The sequence below is a fragment of the Tauraco erythrolophus genome, chromosome 7 (assembly GCF_009769465.1).
Source record: "Tauraco erythrolophus isolate bTauEry1 chromosome 7, bTauEry1.pri, whole genome shotgun sequence".
Classification (NCBI taxonomy): Eukaryota; Metazoa; Chordata; class Aves; order Musophagiformes; family Musophagidae; genus Tauraco; species Tauraco erythrolophus.
Genome location: NC_141471.1, coordinates 37,783,926 through 37,807,380, shown reverse-complemented (window position 1 = coordinate 37,807,380; position 23,455 = coordinate 37,783,926). Strand labels below are relative to the sequence as shown.

General features: G+C 39.2%; 1 protein-coding gene across 4 annotated transcripts in view; it reads left to right on the top strand.

Moving 5' to 3' along the window:
* SKAP2 (src kinase associated phosphoprotein 2) overlaps positions 1–23,455 on the top strand; it is a 123,561-nt gene that overhangs the window by 1,849 nt on the left and 98,257 nt on the right. For all 4 annotated transcript variants that reach the window (XM_086614721.1, XM_086614722.1, XM_086614719.1 and 1 more), the window contains exons 2-3: positions 10,676–10,781; positions 13,119–13,144. In XM_086614721.1, the coding sequence (XP_086470847.1) occupies positions 10,676–10,781; positions 13,119–13,144 (132 nt within the window). The remainder of the gene's footprint in view (positions 1–10,675; positions 10,782–13,118; positions 13,145–23,455) is intronic.

Below are 23,455 nucleotides of genomic sequence, written 5' to 3'. Positions count from 1 at the left end.
ACTCATTTTCTTTCAAGGAAATATATTATTTTAGAGTCACCATCAACGGCCTAACTTATTTGCAGGTATCAAGTGTTTGTACAGTGTGTACAGCTTCAGCTTTTCTGGAAGAAAACAAGTTGGTTTCTTTAGTGCTGTCTGTAGAACTGAAGTTAAGAGGAGAATGGAATGGTTTACCAATGTTCTTTAAATCTTTGGATTATTATTATGGCAGCATAAATGCTATGTAATACATCTGTACAACTGTAATGGTAATATTTTCATCTTAATTTGCATTTACATGCTATTTTGTTTTGAGACTTAATGCAAAATGAACTTAACATTTGTTAATTGTATGACAGCGTAATTACGGAGTAAGCAGAAATTCAGCAGGGTGGAGATGCGGTAGTGAGGAACAGCTATAGTTTGTAACTTTTAATCCTTGCTTGTGGAATTATCAAAAGGAAACAAATGTAAGGATGATAATAATGGTTATACAGTGTAAAAATTCACTAACCCAATTCCTTTTTTTAAAAAATACCTCATTACTTTTTACAGTTTGCATATGTTATTTTAACCTCTTCTTCCTTGTCTTTTTTATGTTACCAGTCAAGTGCATGAAAGTTAAAAACTAGAGGAGTTCAGACTGTATAAGCAGTTCTTTCACTGATGTGTTTAGGTTCTCTTAATCTTTAATTATGTAGTCATCTTCTTTTTGCTCAAACTATTCATGTAGTGAAGATGTATGGTAATGGAGGAAGGAAGGGAGCTCTGTAATATCTTTACTATTCATTAAGCAACCCTTACACAATACAAAGACTGCAGTGAGTAGGTAGTTATTAATTTCTGCATGCTCTTCTTCAAGGGTGCTTCTTAATGTATTATTTTAATGGCTCGCAAGTATTGATTCAGCACCTCTTTGAGATGAGGGAATATTGTTTTCCCGTTGGTAAAATTAGTGTAATAAATAAGATGTGGAGTTGCAAAAAATAGTCAATGCTGGAACAGAATTAGAATTCAAATTCACCTGCCTCCATGCTGTGCTAGTTTCTTCAGAAAATGATGCGAGTTGGATGCCTATATTCAGTGGCTCTTACAAGTGCTGGGCACTTCTTCATATCAGGTTCTGTTGAGAACATGCAGTTAATGTCCAGCAACAAGCACCTTTTTTTTTTTTTTTAGCTTGATAGTCACATAACAGTGAAGCGCTGACAGCTACAAAATCTCATAAATATTGTGCTCTTCCTCCTCCCCTTGGTCTATTCTATTACTGTTTTCAACTTCTGCAACAAGTGGAGGAATGATCATATGGATTTCCTTATCCCTTCTTAGCCTTGATTGATTGTTGGAGGACTGTCCACCCTCTATGCTGAACAAGTAGGAGTCCTGCTGGAAAACATACTAAGTGCTCCTGTAGTTAAACATGGCAATAATGGGAATAAACACACCAGGGGATGAATTAAAGTTGCACAGGAAACTTTCTGACTTGTGAGTGCTTTACTTTGAACCTAAACAATATTATATCTTTAAGGCAAAACCAAATTCTGTCACATGTGCTGGCAGGGTCATTGTAGTTGCATGTCAGTGGTGCTGAAACGTTCCAGGCAGAAGCACAGCTTGAGCTCAGGACTAACTGCGTTAGTTTGGAACAGGAGGAAGCTGTTTCTGTAAAGTCGAAGGGGAAAGGTCGGTGTGGCAGTGGGCTTATTGCAGAGGATTGTTGGGATTTCACAATCCCGTCCTCTCTACTTTGACTTGTTCAAGTGGTGGGTGGGAGGGAAGCATTGGAGACAGAAACAGGGTCCTCTGGTCATGAGTTGAACTTCTGGTGGGAGGAGAAAGTTGTTTTGCCCCTCTCTTAGCTCCGCTTTACACCTGGGAGGTGTGTGGGACTGTATGTAGCTTCTTCATTCCCCACCTCTGTCTCTGCACCTTCTAGATGATGCTGGAGATTTTGAAATTTAATGAAGGAAGCCCAGCCCCACTGTGACTTTTCTTCTTTTGAAAAGGTATCCTCTGTTCTGCTTATACGTTGAGGATCTTTTTGTGGGTGTTTGCCAAAGTGAGATGTTACTTGTGGGTTGGTGGTTTTTTTTTTTTTGTGTGTGTGGAATTATTATTGGTTACATAGATAGTTGGAGGCCTGCTCATTTTTATTTTTCCATACTCTATGATGCACACTCTAAGTTTTGTCTCGTCCCTAGCTGAGGGGGATTTCAGAGGCTGCTTCTTCCCCCATGGCATATTATTTCTCCTGTAACGTAAGTCAGATTGGTTACTTCAGTCATCTTGATTGGAAGAAAAAACTTGAATTTTTTCCACTAATGGAGATTTAGTTGGAGGAGTTAAGAATTCTTTATTTTTTAAAAATTTTCGTTGGTGTCATGATCATTAGATACATGTATTGTTTATATCTTTTCTGTCTTATCTTTGTGACACCTGTCACTACAGTAAGAGTCCTATTGCTTTTTTTTCAATTCAGTTTTCCTTTCATACTTTGCAATATTTCCAGTTTGAATGTTCTGTTTTGTCGTGGCTTTGGCTGGGACAGAGTTAGTTTTTCTTTTTAGCAACTAGAAGAGCTCTGTGTTTTGGATCTAGTATGGGATTTGTTACGAGAAGAATGTTGATAGTGCACTGGTGTTTATAGTTGGCACTGAGACATAAAGGACTTTTCAGCTTCCCATGTTTTGCCAGTGTGCAGGAGCACAGCAGGCTGGGGAGGAGCATGTCTGTGACAAAGGGTCCACAACTCCCCTTATCATTTGAATTTAGACTAAGGATTGAGAGCCAATTTGGCTAATGGAATATGCCGTATCATGCAACGTCATACCTAGTATATAGATGAAGGTTGATTGGGAAGTTAGAAATTCTCTGGTTCAGGGGCACTCTCTTAGTCCCTTCTTGAACTCTCAGTCTGAGTCCTCTTTCTCTCTCTCTGGGCCTCTCTGTCATCTGGAATTGTGGTGTCAGGACTTATCTGTTTCAGGATCTCTTGCTGGGACAGAACAGGTGTTGGTCACCAGATGGAGAGCAATTATACTGTGCATCACTTGTTTGTATGTATTATTATGTATCATTACAACTTCATGAAGTTCAACAAGGCCAAGTGCAAGGTCCTGCACGTGGGTCGGGGCAATCCCAAGCACAAGTACAGGCTGGGCGGAGAATGGATCGAGAGCAGCCCTGAGGAAAAGGACTTGGAAGTGCTGGTGGATGAGAAGCTCAACATGAGCCAGCAGTGTGCGCTGGCAGCCCAGAAAGCAAATCGTATCCTGGGCTGTATCAAAAGAAGCGTGGCCAGCAGGTCAAGGGAGGTGATTCTGCCCCTCTACTCAGCTCTCGTGAGACCCCACCTAGAATACCGTGTTCAGCTCTGGAGTCCCCAACATAAGAAGGACATGGAGCTACTGGAACAAGTCCAGAGGAGGGCCACGAAGATGATTTGAGGGCTGGAGCACCTCTGCTATGAAGACAGGCTGAGAGAGTTGGGGCTGTTCAGCCTGGAGAAGAGAAGGCTCCGGGGTGATCTTATAGCAGCTTTCCAGTACCTAAAGGGGGCCTACAGGAAAGCTGGAGAGGGACTTTTTACAAGGGCGTGTAGTGATAGGACAAGGGGCAATGGATTTAAACTGAAAGAGGGGAGATTTAGATTAGATATAAGGAAGAAATTTTTTTTGTTGAGGGTGGTGAGGCAGTGGAACAGGTTGCCCAGAGAAGTTGTGGATGCCCCATTCCTGGAAGTATTCAAGGCCAGGTTAGATGAGGCTTTGGGCAACCTGGTGTAGTGGAGGGTTTCCCTGCTCATGGCAGGGGGGTTGGAACTTGATGATCTTTAAGGTCCCTTCCAACCCTAACCATTCTATGATTATCGTTATGTATGTAGTCATATATATATTATTTTTTATTATTATTTTATCATTATGACTTTAATTTTATATTATTAGTAAATTGTTCTTATCTCAACCCATGAGACTCTTTCCCTTTTCCCCTTTAATTCTCTTCTCAGTCCCCAGAGGTTGAGGAGTGTGAGCAAGTGGGTACATGGCGTTTCGTTGCCGGCTGAGTTAAACCACAACAGTATTTATATTTTAAAGCTTAGAAAGATTTTTGCTATGAAGATGGAATAAAATTCTTTCTTTAGTCCATATGGAACCTTATATCCAGTCCCAATATCCATTTTCCTTGTTCTATTAAACAAAACTCCCAAACTAAACAGAAACCAATGTTACTGCCCTAGAGACTGTTTCCAACCAGATATTATTCAATTTGTTTAAATGCTTAGTCATGTTGTCCAAATTGCCTTTTTTCAATGTGATTCCTTTAATTTTTTTTCTTCAAATTAATATTGTTCATCCGCTTGTTTAGTTGCATCCTGGAAGTAGTATGCAGAAGAGGGCAAGGCAAGAAAACTGCAAGGTGATGGATCCAGTGCATGAGTTGAATTTTGCTTACCTTTTATTTTTGGGCACTACAGTAGTTATATTTACCCCTCATGCCCAGAAAACTAACTGTCCTTTTTTGACCTCTCTGTCAGCTCTTGCTGGACTTGCTCCTTACATTTCTGTCATAGGAAAAGCCATCTAGGTACAGTGTAGCTCTTTGCTGGCTGGTTCAATTTTAAAAGGATATTGTTGTTTAAAACTTTACTTTTTATTTTAAAGTATCATTTTCATGTTTCCAAGGCTTTAATGAATGCTGGTTCTTGCTGAAGAATCCATCTTTACAAGATAAACCAGGGTGATCATTGTAGACACCTTCTAAGTAGACATGTATTTACAGCTTTGGTAATATATATGTATTTCAACGGTAATGGAATAAGAATAGAAACAGTGAGGTGAAAAAATGCGCAGAAGCATTCCTGGTAAGAAATAACCTCCAGTGATTTGAAACATAGTTCAATTGTCTCTGCCATAAATTTGAGAATAAGTGTCATATACGGGTGATAAAAATGGCATAGGCTATTTTTTATATACTCATTATTCACTTAGTTTGTCCTTTTCAATTAACATGGAGTCTATCTTTCTCATCTGACTGGGTTTACGTTTCTTTCATAATCATATGTCAACAAACCGCAATAGATGCAGCATAATGTGGCATACAGTGTAAATCTTTAGGTTAATCCTTAACGCTTTTTTATTACAGTTCATTTGGAATCACTTTGTAACTTGATCATGATTTGTACTGGTGTGGTTTTTTTTCATGATATGCTTAATATGTTACAGCTTGATCTTTTCTCACCTCTTCAATGTAGAGGGAGGCTGCTCAACTATTCAGCCAATGCGATTAGATATATCTTGATGTTAGATACCCTTGATTATAATTTTTTTTTCTTTAACTTCTTAGAAGAGTTGTCTTCTCTGTTTACTTCGTTTGAGGAGTCTTAGCAGTTTGGATGGACTTCTGCTTTTTTGATCACTAATGAAACTGTTGAGCATCAACATTTGTCATGATACTCACTTTGTATGCAGCAACATGGCAAGGCTATCTTGTCTTGCTTTTGGGGATTTAAGGTCCAACAGTTTCTAAAGGCTGTCCTTTACAGGACTGCGCTGAAAGGAATGCTCACCTACTTGTTCGACTGGATCAATGTGATATTTTTAGGTAACTTAGAGTGTCAGTCTCTTTTATCTTACATCATGTGTTCTATTTCTGTGTAAGTATATCTATGTTTTTAAAGGCAGTTTAGCAAACTCTAGAGAGAGACTTTTAAATATATTTGGGGAGGAAGGGGGACAGCAGAAGCAAAATCCTGGTGTTTCTTGATTCATGAGGACAGGCAGTCACAGATACAGCTTGATAATTTGTATTCAGACCTGCTGCCTATTAATGAATTGCACAAAAACTTTGAAATCAAATTAATTAATTGCTTTCTAATGCCAGGCCATGTGAAGCTGAAAGATACATGACAGTTTGTTTAACATTGGTCACCTTTTTGGATGGTGTCTGTGCACAAACGTGCCTAGCTTGCAGCTACCTTCCAAAATTCTCTGGCATGCCTTCCCAAATTCTCTGGCTTGCAGCCGGCTTCTGGCTCTCCCAGTCCATGTGTGCGGAGGAGAGAGATGGGAAAACGCTGATGGGCTGGAGGAATTGTTCTGCTGACCTGCTGTTCCATTCTTGTGTGACTGGCAGCACATCCTCCAGCGGAGCCCACGCAAGTGTCCCTTCTCGTAGGATGGATGCGTGTGCAGCCCCGAAACAGCAGCCTGTGTCCTCCTGGGGTCACGGGCAGGGAGCTGCGTGGGTGCCCTGCCACGTGTGTGGAAACACACACCTCTCTTATCACGGGCTCATGATTGTTCTCTGCCGTTTGAATGGCATGAACTCATCAGGTGATGAAAAAGTTATTAACTCTTTGATAATGTGATAGGCAACGTTTTGGTTATCTGCTGGAGGAGGGGAGAAAGGAAGACCCAGGGAGCAGTCCGAGTGCCTTTGTGAGGGTCTGTTTTGCCCACCCTGACACAAAAAGGAGGTAGTTCTGTCCTAAATGTGTTTGTTTATTAAGTGTGACTTATGATTGCAATATTAAGGCCTGTAAACAACAGAAGTGCTGTGATTTGTTATGATTAGTGCTCTTTAACACAGCAGCGCTTGCTTTCGGCTAAAAATTTACAACGTTCTTAAAAAAGCCCATCTGCATAGTTTCAGCCTTCATTAAAGAAAATAGCCCCCAAAGACTGAAAAGAAAGAAAAACTTGCAGTGTTATCTGTTTATAGTCATGGAAGTAAGGAGATCCACAAAATGTTGTAACAATGAGATGCAAAATAAATCATAACTTTTTTCCTTGTAAAAGGAATGTAGATGAAAATGAAATTAAGACGTCCTTTCAACTTTTGACTGCTGTATGAAATGGCAATTAAGCTTTGCACTGTATGAGCTGGTTGAAGTGGGCAGAGCTAGGCTGTAGCGTGACTTCCTTTTTCTGTCAGTTTGTAACTTGTATTGACAGAGCAATTTGTGAGGGAATCGTATCAATCGGATTTTTCAGTTCGGCAGTTATTGTTCATGTCCGGAGGCAAATAGTTTCTCTGAAGCATGGTTCAGACCAAGTTAAAATCATGAGCTTTAAGAAACACAGCAACAAATCTGGGTATTCAAGCTATTAGGCAGTCTAACACAAGGTGAAAAAAAGTTGAGGTTTTGAATAGGTTTACAGACTTCTCTTTGAAATTTTAGTGTTTTCAGTGGAAATAACTGGGTCTCTGCAACATGTGATACTAAATAGCTGCTTAGTTTGTTAGAAACAAACAATTTATGGAAACAGATAATTTGTTTTGGTTGTCGCGTGGTAACTGTTTAGTAAAAGTGCTTTTAACTCAGAAATCTGTTCAAAGAGGTTTTGTTTTTGGAGTTTATCTTTTATTACTTTTTAAAGTCCTCAGTGGAACAACTGGGACTGAAGCATGAAAGAAATACATCTACACTCAAGTGCTTGTGACTAGTAGTTTACACTTTCCTTTTCTGTATAGCATTAAACTAGCAGAGAAGAGAGGAAGTTTTGGATCATCCTGGAGAAGAAGGAGCAAGTTAGTGACTAGAATAGTGATGAGAAATGGGTAAATTTACTGCTTCTGTCTGAAGTTTACTGTATGAGACTTGCATCTGTCATACTGAAGTCTTGAGTTCTGTTCTCATTCCAAGGTAAATCACTTTGTGGAACGTCATAGAAATTTCATGAATGTTCCTTTATGTTATGCTAGTGATTAAGCTTTCTCTCACAGCAGGGACTGCTCCTTCCATACTGTTCCACAGTGTGGAAGAACAGGTAGTGAAGGGATGATCATAACTTAGATAACTTTCTTGCTTCTTGTCTGGAGGAGCTTAGGGTAAGTTACTCATCTCGTGTGCATCTGGCACATCCTGGATGAATTTACAGTGCTAGATCAGAAGATGGCTTGAGCAAGATATATAACATTCTGTGTAATTATGAGTAGATAAGAAAATCTATAATACAGTAATGTGTAATTTTCAAGTATATTGCTACTTTAGCATCCTGTTGAAGATCATGTATCCATCAGGTCTGTCTTCATATTTTGGGGTTGTGATGAATGAAGCTATACGCTTTCTCTGGACATAGGGAAGTAATAGTAGTGCATGATGAGTACAGTGCATTCTGTTTGTGGATATCTAAGCTCTGAGAACTTGTTTTACAATCTCATAGGAGAGGGAAGCCATCCGAGGGATGTCTTCTCTGTAACTGCTGCTGCTCTTTAGAAACAACAAACTTAGCAGGATCAGCTGCATGCTTGATCTCTTTCTCTCTCACTCCTTCCCCTCTCTCCTCCAACTCGTTGTCTACTTATACTGAAAATAAATGGAGCATCTACTTCTGCCCTGTCCCTCCATGGTTGTAAATTCTGCGTTATTTCTGCTGTTGAAGTCTAAGCTTTTCCAGAAGTACAGATTCTGTCAGCAATGTAGTTGGTCCTCAAATTTTTGTATCTGCAATGTATTTTAAGCCAGAAGTGGTAATTCTTGTTTGTGATAACTTCATTTCTCTTCCCCACATACTCCCTAATTGTGTTATCTCAACATTTGTATTTGAAGAAAGCTTTGATGCTCAGTCAAAAACCCGAGTCACAGTTCTCAGCTGATTTTTGAGCTTTTCCAAGAAGTAAAGAAGCCCACTAAGTTTATATGAAGACTTACGAAGCAAAGTTCTGTGATTAATTAGAGGCCAAAGATTACTGTGCAAGTATAGCTTCTTATTTATAAACGTGAGTAAGCTTTTGCATATTGCTGCCTAGGTAGAATTTTGAAGCTGCCTTTTAATTTTTGAAATAAATATGCAAAAGTATGAAGGAACAAATATTTAATCAGCCTGTCCCTCCAAGAGTGAATGGTTGGTCTGTACTGGAAAATCCTGTTGTGTTTCATTGAGAGAAAAACTGTTGATTGTTTTGGTTTTTGTCCTCAGTAGTAAAAATGTCATTATTTTTGACCTAAATTTTGTAGTTGGTCCATCTCTTTGGATTGCATGGGTCCTTATTTGCCTGTCTGATCGGTAATTACGATCATTGGAATTTATGAAAATGTATAAGTTTTCTGTGGGTTAGGACAAAATGTTTCTAGGGATAGTTGGTGTACAGTATAGAGGCTATGTGGGGTGTGTCTGGAGGACTCATTAATACGCCTGTTAAGTGCCTTTCCTCTGTCTCTTGAAAGAAGGAATGCTGTAGAACTGAGTGTAGGTTCTCTTCCCTGCAGGACTGCTTTGGAAAATGTAATGGAGAAGCTTGAGCTTCTCCATTACATTTTCCAAAGCAGGGAAACAACATAGGGGGAACAATATAATTCTTCAGAACTCTAAAATACTTTAAACAATGAAGATTTTTTACCCATGCTTTGTGAAGAGAGCAATCTAAACATCTGAATAATACTCTAGTAAATTATTTATAAGGAACGACATCTTTGTAATAGCTATGCTAGTGTTCTCAAAGTGTAGCTTTCGACTTAATTTGTTTTCTTGCAGCCTGTAATATAAACTGGGATATGTTTCTGTTGAACTTCTGTTTTATAAAGAAAAAAGCAGGCAATTAAGGTTTTCAGTTAGAAAATCTGTAGTAAATACTTATTTAATGTTGTTTTAAAATGTAGACTTTTGCATGCAAACCTTTGAGTACAGCAATTGGCTGTTTTGTATTTTTTTATGAAAATGGAATGTCTCATCTGATTTCAAAAGTTACAGGGTGAAAATGTTACTATCCATATCTATTTGCATCTACATAGATTGAGCCAAAGTGTGTGTGTGTGTATGGGCAGGATTTTTTTGTCATATTTCTACTTTTCAGTTTTCAGGATAATTGTATGTTGACTAGTAACTATCAGAAACTTTTACAGTTGTTTTTAGCAATTATTTTTGTTAACCAAACCAAGAAAACATACTGCTGGAGGAGTTACGCTCCCCCAAACTCCTGGTCACTGTTGTAGTTTTTATCCTGTGGAATGGATATTTACTATATTACAAAGAATCATGGTAAGTGTATGGAATGCTTACATTGTGTATGGAATTCTACATATCTATATAAATGTATATTCTGTACAAGAATTAAAAAAATACAGTGTAGATTATAGTCTTAGTTTGTGATTCTGCGGGCGCAGGTGTGCTTAACTTCAAGTACACGCTTGGGCTGGACTCCTTCTATATGGTTATTGTGCCTACCTAATTGTTTGCAGGATTAAGGCTTTGGATGTGAACTTTCAATCAAGTAGGGAGTTCAGGGACAATGTTACAACACTTCAAAATACTGTAACCAGTAAGTGACCTATATTAGTAGCTGGGTAGGCATTACTGCTGAAATAATAAATTATTCAACCATTTTTGTAACTTGAACTTCTGAAATAACATGGCAGTAATACATGCACAAAAGCTATTTCCATGTTTTAGCTTTATCCCTTACTTTAGGTGATGGAAAATAATTGTTACAGTGCTGCAATTTCTTAGTACTTATGTGGCATAATTAAGTGAGCAAGAATCAAATGTCGCCATAGGATTTGCTGTGCTAAGCAGAAGTAGATCAGAGAACAAATGTATCCCATTTAGAACCTGAAATGTCGGTTAACTATGCTGTGCGTAGGCCTGAAAATAATTTTCTTATTTTTCCACAGTAGTATCAGGACAAACTCATTACAGCAGCATTTATCTGTTTTTGAGGTGTGTTGTTTTTTTTTTTTTTCTTCTTTATGTAGATGTTGACATATTTATTTCCCAAACGCTAAAAGGAGAAAATCTATCCAAGAAAGCAAAAGAAAAAAAGGAAGTTCTTCTTAAGAAGATAAAAGATGTTAAGGCAAGGTAAGCAAGCTTCATGGTTTTAGTATGTTATAAAGTCACTTACTGATAACTTAAATTTTTACAGTCTTTTAATAAACATTAATGATATTAACAATAAAAAAAATCTGTCTAGTCCTGATTTTGTCAAGTAATCTGCATGCGTTCAAGTCTTTTATATCTTTCTGAAAGCTGCCACAATTTAGAAAGAAATGGGACTGTATGGATTTGTCCCGTTTGAATTTCTGTAATATTTTGATCCCTGATTGCAAGCTGGTTGTGTAGAGCTTGCCTTCACCTCTGCTGTGGTAAGATTCATTAACATATGAGAAATATAATGCAGTGAGAATATGAATGAGCTTCCCGTTGCTGTACTCAGATGGTGTAAAACAGCATAATTCAATGCTGTCTTTGCTTTACTGTATATTCTGTCATTTAGCTCTGTCTATAATAGAAAGTTGAAACATAGCTGGAAGCTATTTATAGATAAGTTTGTTTCGGCAGTGTTAAAATAGTGAAGTACTATGATAGACCAAGCAGAGGACTGTGTTTTATTTTATTATTTCTTTTTTTTTTTAAATATCAGATATGATTGGAGACTCTGTTCTGTTGTGTTTTAATTTCAGTCAAACAATTCAGCTAAAGACATTTGGCTGTAGTTTTATTTCCACTACAAAATTTTCTATGCAAAATCTCTTACAACTCTAATCAACTAGGATATAATGTAGTACTTGTTGTTCTTTTCCCATTATTGTTTCCAAGGTGTTTCTCTCTACTGATCCCTGCCGTTGGATATCTCCTAACCTTTGCTTTGATGACATGTTCCTGCCTCTGTGGCAACTTGTTTACAATTTCAAAGACAGCACAATCATCTGGCGAGGGCATCGTTCTCTGTATCACACTGACTGCGGGAAGACATGACGTGTCCTAAAATTTGTAATTGAAGATTTGTGTGCCTTTGATTCAGGCTGTAAAAGCTTAGGAGACTACATTTCAATTTATTTATTATTATTATTTTTGTTTTTTAAGGACCCAGGATTTTCTTTCTCTTTTTTTTCATGCTTTCCCTGCTGGGTTATTGAGCTGAGACTGTACAGATGACTTAAAGATACAGCACTGCTGACTTTTTTTCTTCAGTCTTATGACTCAACTGTGTAGTTTTGGATGATGAAATACCAAATACCTGCAGCTGTGAGCACAGTTGACACTGAATCCTTTGCTATTCACTTACATGACAGCATGATTTCATGTCTTATTTTAATTTCTAATTCCTTCCTTGTCTCCTGTAATATTATTCACTGTTAACAGCATTTTGCTTTTCATGCAAGCTACAAAATATATGCACATTGTAGTCATCTTTGATGTTCACATTGCACGTATCGGGCTGTGCCTAACTATTAACTGCTACTTGCTATGCAGGATTAGATCTGGCCTTTTACCTCTGTTCGCATTTCTCAGTTTCTTATCCCCAGACCCTTCTTTTCTCTCCTGCTCGTTACTGGTAAGCATCTCTCTACTGACTAGCCTGATACATGTGCTACTGTTTCTGTCCATAAAGATGGTCTTGGCAGCTGTGTTTTAATTGCCAGTTATTTCTGGTGAAGTTGTCTTCTTTTCACATTAAACTCTAGTCCATGCATGTTTCTTGAGATGCCATTTTACGTAACTCTGTCCTGATTATTTATCATTATACATTGAACTGTATCCTGTGATTATTTTCATTTCTGAAATACAAATATTTATCTCCGAAGAAACAGTATTTTTTTCTCTCTGGGATTGATTGAATTATTTTTTTGTTAGGCATTAAATAACTTGATATCTTCTTATTTGATTTTTTTAATTAGGCATGCATGAACTTTTTAATTTCTGGTTAATTATTCATACTTTTTCATTTGGATTTCATAAATTACTGCAAATAAACACAGTATTTGTGGATTTTTTTTTTTCCTGCTGACATTTATTTTTAAAGCATGCTTAGTGGCTTTTACTTGTGCACAAAGCTTTTTGAAATATATTAACATTTAGAAGACTTGCTAAAATTAAAGATGCTTTTGTGTGTTTATACCTTAAGATACCTGAGTAGTATGGTGTTCTGGTATTCCTAGAAAAGGCTGCTCTATCTGAGCTTGGTTTTGTTCAAGTCTTCTTCGAAGCGGCTGGGGATTCTCTCAGCTGTGAAGGCAAAAGGAAAACTGAGTCAATGTCGTCGCCAAAAATGCTTAAAAATTGTTAGGGAAAACAGGGAGCGCTAAGTTTCAACTACAAATCGCGTTGAACCCTAATCATTGTTCTGTGCCGTGTTCTAGCACTGTGAGTTTGCAAGCGGGCATTGCTTTATGTTCTTTCTTCTTCTTTCTGCAGTTATCCTCAAGAATTCCGGGATAAAGGTAAGTCTCAGCCTTTCCCCCCCCCCTTTTTCCCCTCTCCCCCCCGCCGCGGTCCCGGCCCGTCTCGCTCGGGGCCCCGCAGCCGCTCGCCGCCGCAGGGCGCGGCAAGGGCTCGCGCCGCCGCTCGAGGCCGAGGCCGAGGGCGCCCCCTGCTGGGCGCAGCGGGGCACAGCGAAGGCCTCGCTGGACCGTCCCGTGGCCCTCGGCACACACCTCCGGGAACGCGAACTGATGGAAACGCAGCTCTCAATTTGGTATGAATGGAGCTCCTTACGTCTGACTGACTTAGCCATAGCGTAGCACTGCCGAAGACCATGTGATCCAGGTTGATTTATTTTTTATTTTTTTTTTCCCCAGAGGAAGTGCGTGCAAAGCAGCTTGCTTAGGAGATAAAATTGTAATTGGGATAACTTATTTCCACTTTTTTTCTTAACGTTTCAAAAGTCTTCAATGCCGTAGTGATGCTTCTTTGACCTTTTAATAGGATCATCTAGTGGCAATATGGTATTGGCTTTCAATCCACGCTGAACGAATGTTTTCGTAGTGCAGCGGGAGCTCAGGCTCTTCGTCGGAGAGGAGACGATGTGTGTGAGTGTGAGTAATGAAGGCTGAAGTGTGGGTTATCTATTGTCTTCTAGTGGAGTTAAAACAAAGCTGCAGAGTTCAGTTTAGAAAAGACTGAGGAGTTTGTTGCTACAGTGTTCTGTTCTGTAACTAAACCTGGAAGGGCTCTTATTTCCACGATGCTAATTCTTGAGGTCGTGACCTATAGCCTGTGGATGCTGGTATGAGGGTCACAGTGCGAGGTCAAAAAAGCCTGTGTAAAGCTTCACTTTTTGCAGTGGTTGAAGAACTGCCTGTTTCTGGACAAGGAGGATCAAATGTGTAGGCTACAGCGTGCCTCCTGATAAAGTGAAAATATGTAAGTCGTGTTAGGCAAGTAATGTTGTAACAAGGCACAACAAGTTCATACATTTCTGATCCTTGTATAAGTCAAGTTACATAGCTGTAACAGTTCAACTGAAAGAGAATATACAACTTGAAACTTCCCAAAGGTTGCCAAGATTTTGTAAACTCAAACAATGTGATTCTTTAAAAATTGTATTAAAATAACTTGCTTTTTTTTTTAATGTAGCACCTCAGCACCCTTACCGAAGTTAAAATATAGTTTCCCTCCTCTCCTCACTGTCCAACAGAATTAAGGGTGGAAAAGTCAAATGTTATTTTATTAAGAAAATGATTAACATGAAATTGGGTGGGATGGTTGTTTCATTGGGAATGCATCTGACTTTCTGGAGAGCATATTTTTGAAAATTTAATAACTTTCTGATGCTATGACTCTCTAATAAACACGAGAGTTGTCTACAAAGAGCAGAGTTTGCATTTACTGGTTTGCTTTTTTTGAAGGTCAAGAATATTCTAGTCTATTTACTTTCTTAATTGGCAATTTGTTTCAGAATTTCTTTTCCAAATCAACAAATTATTAATAAAGATGAGGTTTCATTATCTCCAGTGAAATGGATGATTTAATTGATATAATCTGTAATTGTTACCATACAACTTGCTCTGATTTCTGTGAAAATTGTGTTCATTCTTATTCTTTTTATTAGAGTGCATTTGCTTCTTAAGAAGGCTATATTGCTGCTTTTTTTTTTTTAATTTTCGTGATGCATCTCTTTGGTTCGAATCGTAGAACTATGTACAGATGGTGAAGCTTGTGAATGCTGACACTTTTGTTTTCTTTCAGTATTTGTCAAGAAAATGAGGGCTCTAAAGTTATACCATTGTTTTCTGCAAGCAAGGATAAATTTCTACAAATTCATGGGCATGAGTATGAAAAATTCACAAGAAATTGAGAGGCTGAACTTGCTTGCAAAATATTTGAGGCAATATGGTTCAGTGGTATGGGTTGTTAGTATAATTTTCAGAGTTCAAGAAGTGTGTGCTAAACTTTATTTGATTGTGTCGTTCTTGCTTTAGGCCTGTACAAATTAGGCGTGACTTTTGCGGGTGTAGAACAAAGGACCCACATGGAGGTGAGCAGTCAGATTCTTGGCCAGCTACTACTGTAAAAAAGCAGCAGCAGCTGAGTGGAGTCAACTTTCGTGCCCATTCATACCTCAGTGCACTCCTAGACCTTTGAAAAATGGAAAATTTGAGAGAAGATTAAAAGCTGAGGTGGCAGTGATGGTGAGACGTTTTCCTGTTCCTCCGCCCTCCAGAGAAAAAAAGAAATATGCCAAAACCTAAGGTGAAAAAGGAGAATATTTTAGGAAAAAAAGGAGGGATGGAAGCAGAAATGTGGAAACCACACTGAAACAAACTAGGAAAAATAAAAACTGCTGTGCATGTTTAAACTTCGTATTCGCTCTTCTTTGTTTTGCGGTAGCTGTTACTCCATTTTTAAATGCAAATAAGAAAATCTTTGTAGCTGAAAGGTGAAGAATAATTCGTACTATGTGCCATATTATCATGGTATAGTAATTATCAATATATATTAATTACAATACTATACCAGATGTTTTCAAGAATCTTGTGAAATGTGACTTGTCATCCCTCCAGAGGCATCCAGAAGAATTTTTTGGGGGCTGAAAGAAGCAGACTAACACGTTAAAAAATTCATGTATTTCCTATATAACATAATGAAACTCGACTCTGGTCTCTAAAACAGCAGCTTCTTCAGCTTGTGAGTTGTTCCACAGGTGCATCAACTTGTGGGCATCAACTTGTCACTCCACTCTTTTTCCTCCTTGCATGTTCTTGAAGTTTCACTGGCTTTGCATGTAGTGACTAGTCAGTTTACCCAAGGTATTGTATGTGAGCTCTTGTTGTCTGGGCTTTGGCCACTAGCATGCAGAATCTCACCTTCCGTAAAGATAAGGCAGGAAGGTTTAAAGGAAGAATAAAAAAAAATTGAAGAGCATGCGCACGAGTACAACCAGGCTTCTTCAAACCAAAATTGTTCGTGTGCATATCTCTAACTTTCAGAAAGTGCATATATGCTTGTTTGCAACCAGATTGATGAAGTTGAGGACTTTCTTGCATCCTCAGGCCTTCCTATGTTGTCTGTCAGGTCAGTAAATATGCTGGCAAAAGCCTCTTTTGTGTGTACACACTGAAAAAAATGAAACTTTTTAGGGGAAGTGGGTACATGGTGAAAATTCAAAACATGTAATTCTTTGTACAGGAAAATTTTTTATTCTCCTATTTGATGTGTTACCTGATTTTACACTGACTTTTACAGTTAAGTGTAATGTTGATTTATGGACAAAGAAAGTGCATGTTGTTCTTATAACTAAAAATTCACAATTATATTGATATCCAAACCACTAATCTTTCCACAAATTTTATTTTTATTTATTGAGTTATTATCTCTTTTTCTCTTAGGCTCTGCTGCTTTTTTTTTTTCCTTTTCATTTGAAATATTTGACTCTTCATCTAAGAAGCTTAAGCAAAACAAAAAAACCATAGTCACACTCAAGGTGACCTGTTCTAGATCTTAGAATTGGGAAAGAAATTGAAAACTAAGGTAACTTTAATACAAATTGGATTCATTTTTTATAAGAATAGTATTCCACTAAGGATATAAAAGTCTGGACTTTGTCAAAGATTCCGAGTTAATACAGTTTTTGGCATTTCTCTGTTTTGAGATTAATCGAATCAATACTGTGGCTGCCAAAATGTTTAGTTAAAAAACCCTTGTTTTCAATTTATGCTAAAAATACTGCTAAAGTTGGCAGAAGCACTGTAAGCCCGAGAAACTGTATTTGTGTTTGAAGCTCACTTGCCATCTGTTCTTTGCATTTATTTTAGTAAAATATATATTTTTAACCACTTTTCACAAAAGATTTTGGCTCAGTGTTGAAAGCGAGACCCCAAAAGTACTAGCCAAATCGAGTCATAATATGGGAATTTGCAGAACGAGTTCCTCACAAAGCACTCAGTGCACCTTTATATCAGATCTGCAGCACATGACTTTGGCACTATATGTGCAGGAAAGTATGATTTGACATTTGCCAAGCTGCCTCTTTTCAGTCTGATAAAAATTAATGAAGGTCCACTTTCATTTTTATTTTGCTGTAGTATAGTAGAAGATAAACCTGTCTCTAGAGCATCAGTGTTCTTCTCTATGTGATTATTGGGAGCACCTGTAGGAAGCCTTTAAAGGACTCAGATGCTGCTTTGGCTCTTGGCAGAGCAGTGAGTGTCTGGAGCCTGAGACATCTGCTTCCTGGAAATGGTCAAGCTGGTAGAGTAACATTATTATGCAAGGGCTTTGTATTTTCTGTTTGGTGTTATTTTGCTGTTGTTGTTGTGCTTTTTTTTTTCTTCTGTTTTGTGTGAAGTTGATACTTTCTTTTTTGTCTCTATACACTTGTTTTTTTCAGGAAATGGCAGCAGGTAGGAGTCTTTTTGGACTTGAGAAAGGGAGCAGGCAGTAGCTTGTTGGTCAGCAGAGCAGTATGTGGATGTGAGTGCTATATTTTGACACACTTCAGCTTTCAGTCAGGAGCGTAAATACATTGTTAGTATTTAACCATAAATGGGAAAGATATGGCTTAGTTGTTACACAGTCCTTGGAGGATCGTCATGACGTATTTCTGGAAAGATCATTAGATGCATTAGCAGTGTGCCAAATATCAGTCCACCCTGAAAGTCTGGAGGGTTTCATTGTAGGCAACTCACTGTATTGTCCGTTTCAGCTACATGCAGCTGTTATCTGTGAAGTGTCCATGCCAAGTGCAATTTCACTCAGCACGAGATACAGCCACCAGTGCAGCACAAAATGGTCTTATCCTGGTGTGCATCATCAGAATGAGAGGCAGCTCAGCAAGTAAAAGTTGTGTTGCTTTTCTTGCTTGAAGCCTATTTGCTTACAAACCTAATGCTGTTTCGGTATTGTTTTAACAAATAGCTGCTAAAGAATTCCTGCTTGACTGTTATAAAACAAGCCATTAAAAACCATCATGTTAATATGCGACTCTACAAGACTTTTCAGGAATGAGTGTGTCGGAGCAGATTGCGTGGCAAAGCGTACATTGAGAAAGTGGCTGTCAGGAGAATCCAGTCTTGCAAGATGACTGGTGGATTGGGTCAGTAGCATCTTCTTAAAAAAATCAACTGCAGCTATCAAAGGGCTAAAGCATACCTGTGCCAGTTTGAAAGCAACTTTGTCTAGTTATTTTTGTGAAAAAACTGTGTGGTGAGGACCTTGCATTTATGTGCTTGGTGGCTTCATCCAGTTTTTTCTTTCATGGGTTCTAATCGCAGCAGAGATTGGATAGGAGGAAGTGATTTTGACCTGCTGTGACTTGGGACCTTCTGAAATGGCAAGAAGCAGGGTGTTTTAACCTGCATGTCTTTTTATTTTTGTGAGTTGTTTTAGTTCTCTTATACTTGAGAAATTTTAATGCATCGCTCTGTCTAGACGTTTTTAGAAATAAAATGAAAGTGCTTAGTGATCTGGGGACCCTGAACTAGCAGGTTTTTTTTGGAAGCATTGGCTGAAACACCTTGCTTGCTCTTTTTTAGATTCAGTGGCCGAAGCAGTATCTCTAGTGCCGAGGAGTTAATTACTGTAATCACACTGTTGCAGAATAAAATTAATTCCTGGGAGAGGAAGCAAAAGTCTGGAATTTTTTTTTTTAAACTGAATTCTTATAAAGTAATATGGCCCTGTTTATTATATTCAGCTTGTATCAGCTAAATCTGTTGGAAATCTTCAGAATAGAGGGTGGGGACTGAAGTGCAGCCCATTACAATGAGGAGAGTTTGTTTTATGCTCCATTCCTAATGTGGTACACTTACCCTTTATACGCATTATTTCCTAAAGCAATAAATAAGCTCTAATGGAAAAGGTAGCATTTAATAAGGAAAGACGTTGTATGAGTTTTTTTACAGGTAACATAAAATATTGATTCTGCTCTCAAACCTGTAAGAGGTTAGTTTAAATTGCAGAAACTAGAGAATATGGTCAGTTCATATACATATTTTTGTTATTAACTATCTACTGTTAATTAAACTTTTTTTTTAAACTTCCAGATAAACCATACGATATTCTGGGGAAACAAGAAATTATATTAATGGTCATCAACTCCTTAATTATCCTCGTGACTACATAACAGGGACACATTCATGTCATTTCTTTGTGCAATAACTTTTGCAAAGAAGTATTTTTAAGCTGATCATTAATTTTATGACCACAGAAATGAGATGCAAAATTTATGCTGTTGTCATTGGCACAGGTTCAAGGCACCACTGACATTATGTGTGATTGTAATGGAATGGCTGCCAACTAATGAGTCTATAGACATTTCGTTTGAGCATGCTTTGCTTTTAGATGTCTGATTAGGCAGTAATGCTTTCAATTATGCCTGCAAATTGTATTGGATACATTTACCTGATGCCCATTGTTGCTTTGTAGTTCGGTTTTCTATTACATAAATGCAAGTTGAATGCTTTTCTTTAATTTATTGATGCTTTTTGGATGTATTTTTAGGTACTTGGCACCTGAAGAGAGGGGTAGTGGCTTGTGCTGCTCAACACTGACTCCTCTGACTGTTTGAGGAGTAACACAGGCAGCTTCAAATGTAATCCTATCTAGTCTTCCTTAGTAGATGGAGTGAAAACTACAGTGCTACACCTTAATGGAAGAGCATGTGAAGTGGAGAAAGGGCAGAGAATATTTTGAGTGGGAATGCAGGAGACCACACAATCAAGAGGAAGCCTCTCTATGAACTGTCAGGAGCAATATCCTTATATGTTAATAGCATATACTCCTAAGATGTCTTTTAACTCTGCTAGAATTAGGAGGCAAAACCCCAAGGTTGATACTTGAACGTAGTCATTCAACATAAAAACGTTGTGAAATGTTGCCTGTTAAAGCTCCAGAGCACGTTGAGTCGGCTTTCCTATCAAAATGCCTGCAGTTCTTCTGTACAAATTAGATGATTTAACGACTGCATTTCAGTGTAAAATATCAATTTACAAATACATGTATTTACTCTAAAAAGAAAAAAATGAAAGATTTTTAGTTTAATCTAGTCCTGCATGGCTACAGGTTGCTTGTACTTCTGTTGAGTGGCTGTGACCTATTCTCCCCATTTTTCACATAAAATTGTGTTGGTACCTAAATGTAGTCTTGCATGACATAGGATTTATATATTTGTCTGATTGTCTTTCTCGGTAAGTTTGTGTGATGTGTGTGGTTTTTTTTTTTTTCTCTTCATGGAAGTCTTCAAGCCTTTAGGATTTAACATCTAGAGATCTTAAGTATAACATGGCAGTCAGGAAACAGTCTAGGCGGTTCCTGCAGAGTGTGGAGGACAACTTCCTCTCACAACTGGTTAGTGAACCGACTAGAGAAGGAGCTCCCCTAGACCTGCTGTTTGTGAACAGAGAAGGTCTTGTGGGAGATGTGAAGGTTGGAGGACGCCTGGGGCTTAGTGACCACGAGATAATAGAATTCTCAATTCTAGGGGAAGTTAGGAGAGGGAACACTAAAACGGCCAAGCTGGACTTTGGGCGAGCTGACTTTGGGCTGTTTAGAAGTCTGGTTAACAAAGTCCAATGGGAGACAGCTCTCAAGGGTAAGGGGGCGCAGGAGGGATGGTTACTATTCAAAAAGGAAATTCTGGAGGCACAGGAGCGAGCTGTCCCTGTGTGCCGGAAGTCGAGCCGCCGGGGTAGAAAACCAGCTTGGATAACAAAGGAGATTTGGGAACATCTCAAAAGAAAAAGGGATGTCTACAAGTCTTGGAAGAATGGGCAGGCATCCAGGAATCAATACAGGGAGGAAGTTAGGGCATGTAGGGAGATAATCAGGGAGGCAAAAGCCCAATTGGAACTTAGACTAGCCTGCTCCGTAAGGGACAACAAAAAGTCTTTCTATAAATATATTAATAACAAAAGGAGGGCTAAAGATCACCTCCAGCCCCTACTGGACTCAGGGGGTACGTTAGTCACTAGGGATGAAGACAAGGCTGAGGTCCTTAATACCTTCTTTGCCTCAGTCTTTAATAATAAGGTCAGCAGTTCCCAGGTGAGCTGGCCTTCGGTGTCTGAGTGCAGGGAGGGAGAGCAGATCGAAGCTCCTGTGATCCAAGAGGAACGGGTCAAGGATCTGCTCCTTCGGCTGGATGCCCACAAGTCTATGGGGCCTGATGGTATCCACCCGAGAGTCCTGAGAGAGCTGGCGGATGTCATTGCCAAACCCCTGTCCATTATCTTTGGGCAGCCTTGGCTCACTGGGGAAGTTCTGCTGGACTGGAGGCTGGCGGATGTTACCCCCATTTACAAAAAAGGGCGGAAGGAGGATCCGGGGAACTACAGGCCTGTCAGTCTGACCTTGGTGACGGGCAAAGTCATGGAACAGGTTACCTTGAGTGCTATTAATGAGCACATACAGGTTAACCGGGTGATCAGGCCCAGTCAACATGGGTTTATGAAAGGCAGGTCTTGCCAATCAAACCTGATCACCTTCTATGACAGGGTGACCCGCCTGGTTGACGAGGGAAGGGCTGTGGATGTAGTTTTCCTGGACCTCAGTAAAGCCTTTGATACAGTTTCTCATAGTGTTCTGGTGGAGAAACTGGTAACTGCTGGCCTGGATAGGCACACCCTCCTTTGGGTTAAAACTGGCTGGATGGCCGGGCCCAAAGAGTGGTGGTAAATGGGGCTAAATCCGGCTGGAGGCCGGTCACCAGTGGGGTTCCCCAGGGCTCAGTGCTGGGTCCAGTTCTGTTTAACATCTTTATCAATGACCTGGATGAGGGGATTGAATGTACCCTCAGTAAATTTGCGGACGACACCAAGCTGGGAGGCTGTGTCGATCTGCTCGAGGGTAGGGAGGCCCTTCAGAGGGATTTGAACAGACTGGATCGTTGGGCTGAGGCCAATGGCATGAGCTTTAATAAGGCCAAGTGCAGAGTCCTTCACTTGGGGTATAAAAACCCCAAGCATCGCTATAGGCTCGGGGAGGAGTGGCTGGAGAGCTGCCTGGCGGAAAAGGACCTGGGGGTGTTGGTTGACTACCGGCTTGATATGAGCCAGCAGTGTGCCCAGGTGGCCAAAAAGGCCAATGGGATACTGGCATGTATCAAGAATAGTGTGACCAGCAGGAGCAGGGAAGTGATCCTGCCCCTGTACTCGGCACTGGTGAGGCCGCACCTGGAATATTGTGTCCAGTTTTGGGCCCCCTCGCTTTAAGAGAGATATTGAGCTCCTGGAGCGAGTCCAAAGAAGGGCAACTAAACTGGTCAAGGGCTGGAAAATAAAACTTATGAGGAGCGGCTGAGGGAGTTGGGGCTGTTTAGCCTGGAGAAGAGGAGGCTGAGGGGAGACCTGATTACGGCCTATAAATACTTGAGAAAAGATGGTGGGGAGTTAGGGGAAGGGCTCTTTACATTAGTGATGGGAGATAGAACAAGAGGAAATGGGCATAAGCTTAGTCAGGGGAGATTCAGGTTGGATGTTAGGAAGTATTTCTTCTCTGAAAGGGTTGTCAGCCACTGAATAGGCTGCCCAGGGAAGTGGTTGAGTCCCCATCCCTGGATGTGTTTAAGAATAGGGTGGATGAGCTACTTGAGGATATGGTTTAATGGGGATTAGGGATGGTTGGACTCGATGATCTCTAAGGTCTTTTCCAACCTAGAAATCTATGAATCTATGAATCTATGAATGCTTTGAAGACTATGAACTCCCTAAAAGCACTGAGCATGTAATTTCTTTCTTCATAATATCTCAACTTTTTTTTTGGTTGTCTTGTTTTAAGACCATTTTGAATTTAAATATTGTAGACTTAGAACAGATACTTGTTTTATTATAAATTTACATTCAGTGTGTCCATGGTTTTTGTTGTTTTAAATACAATGCACACCTGGCATAGGTACATGGTGTGCCCTAAATATGTATGTATTAAAAAGCCTCTTGTTTCTAGATCGTCTGGCTTTTATATGACTGCAAAGCACAAAGGTTTACCGAATTTGGTATCCTAAGCATAATTGGAAAATGGTAGTATTGTGACTTAATGAAAGAGCAAGGTAACAATGCAGATATGAAAACTTACAGAAGAAATCATAACTTCTCCAAGAGAGATTATGTATTGCTGAGTGGTGCAAAATTATCTGGAGATGCTCTTTCTACACATGTACTCACCTATTTGTCATCCACAAGTGCTATTCATTTAGATATATTTAGGTTTACTCTTACTATTCAGCCCATGAATTTTGAGTGCTGGAGTCTGGTGTTTGTGGAAATGTTTTCCTCTAGAAAACCAGCCTAATATTTTAAATTTCTGCTGGCTCCTTTGTG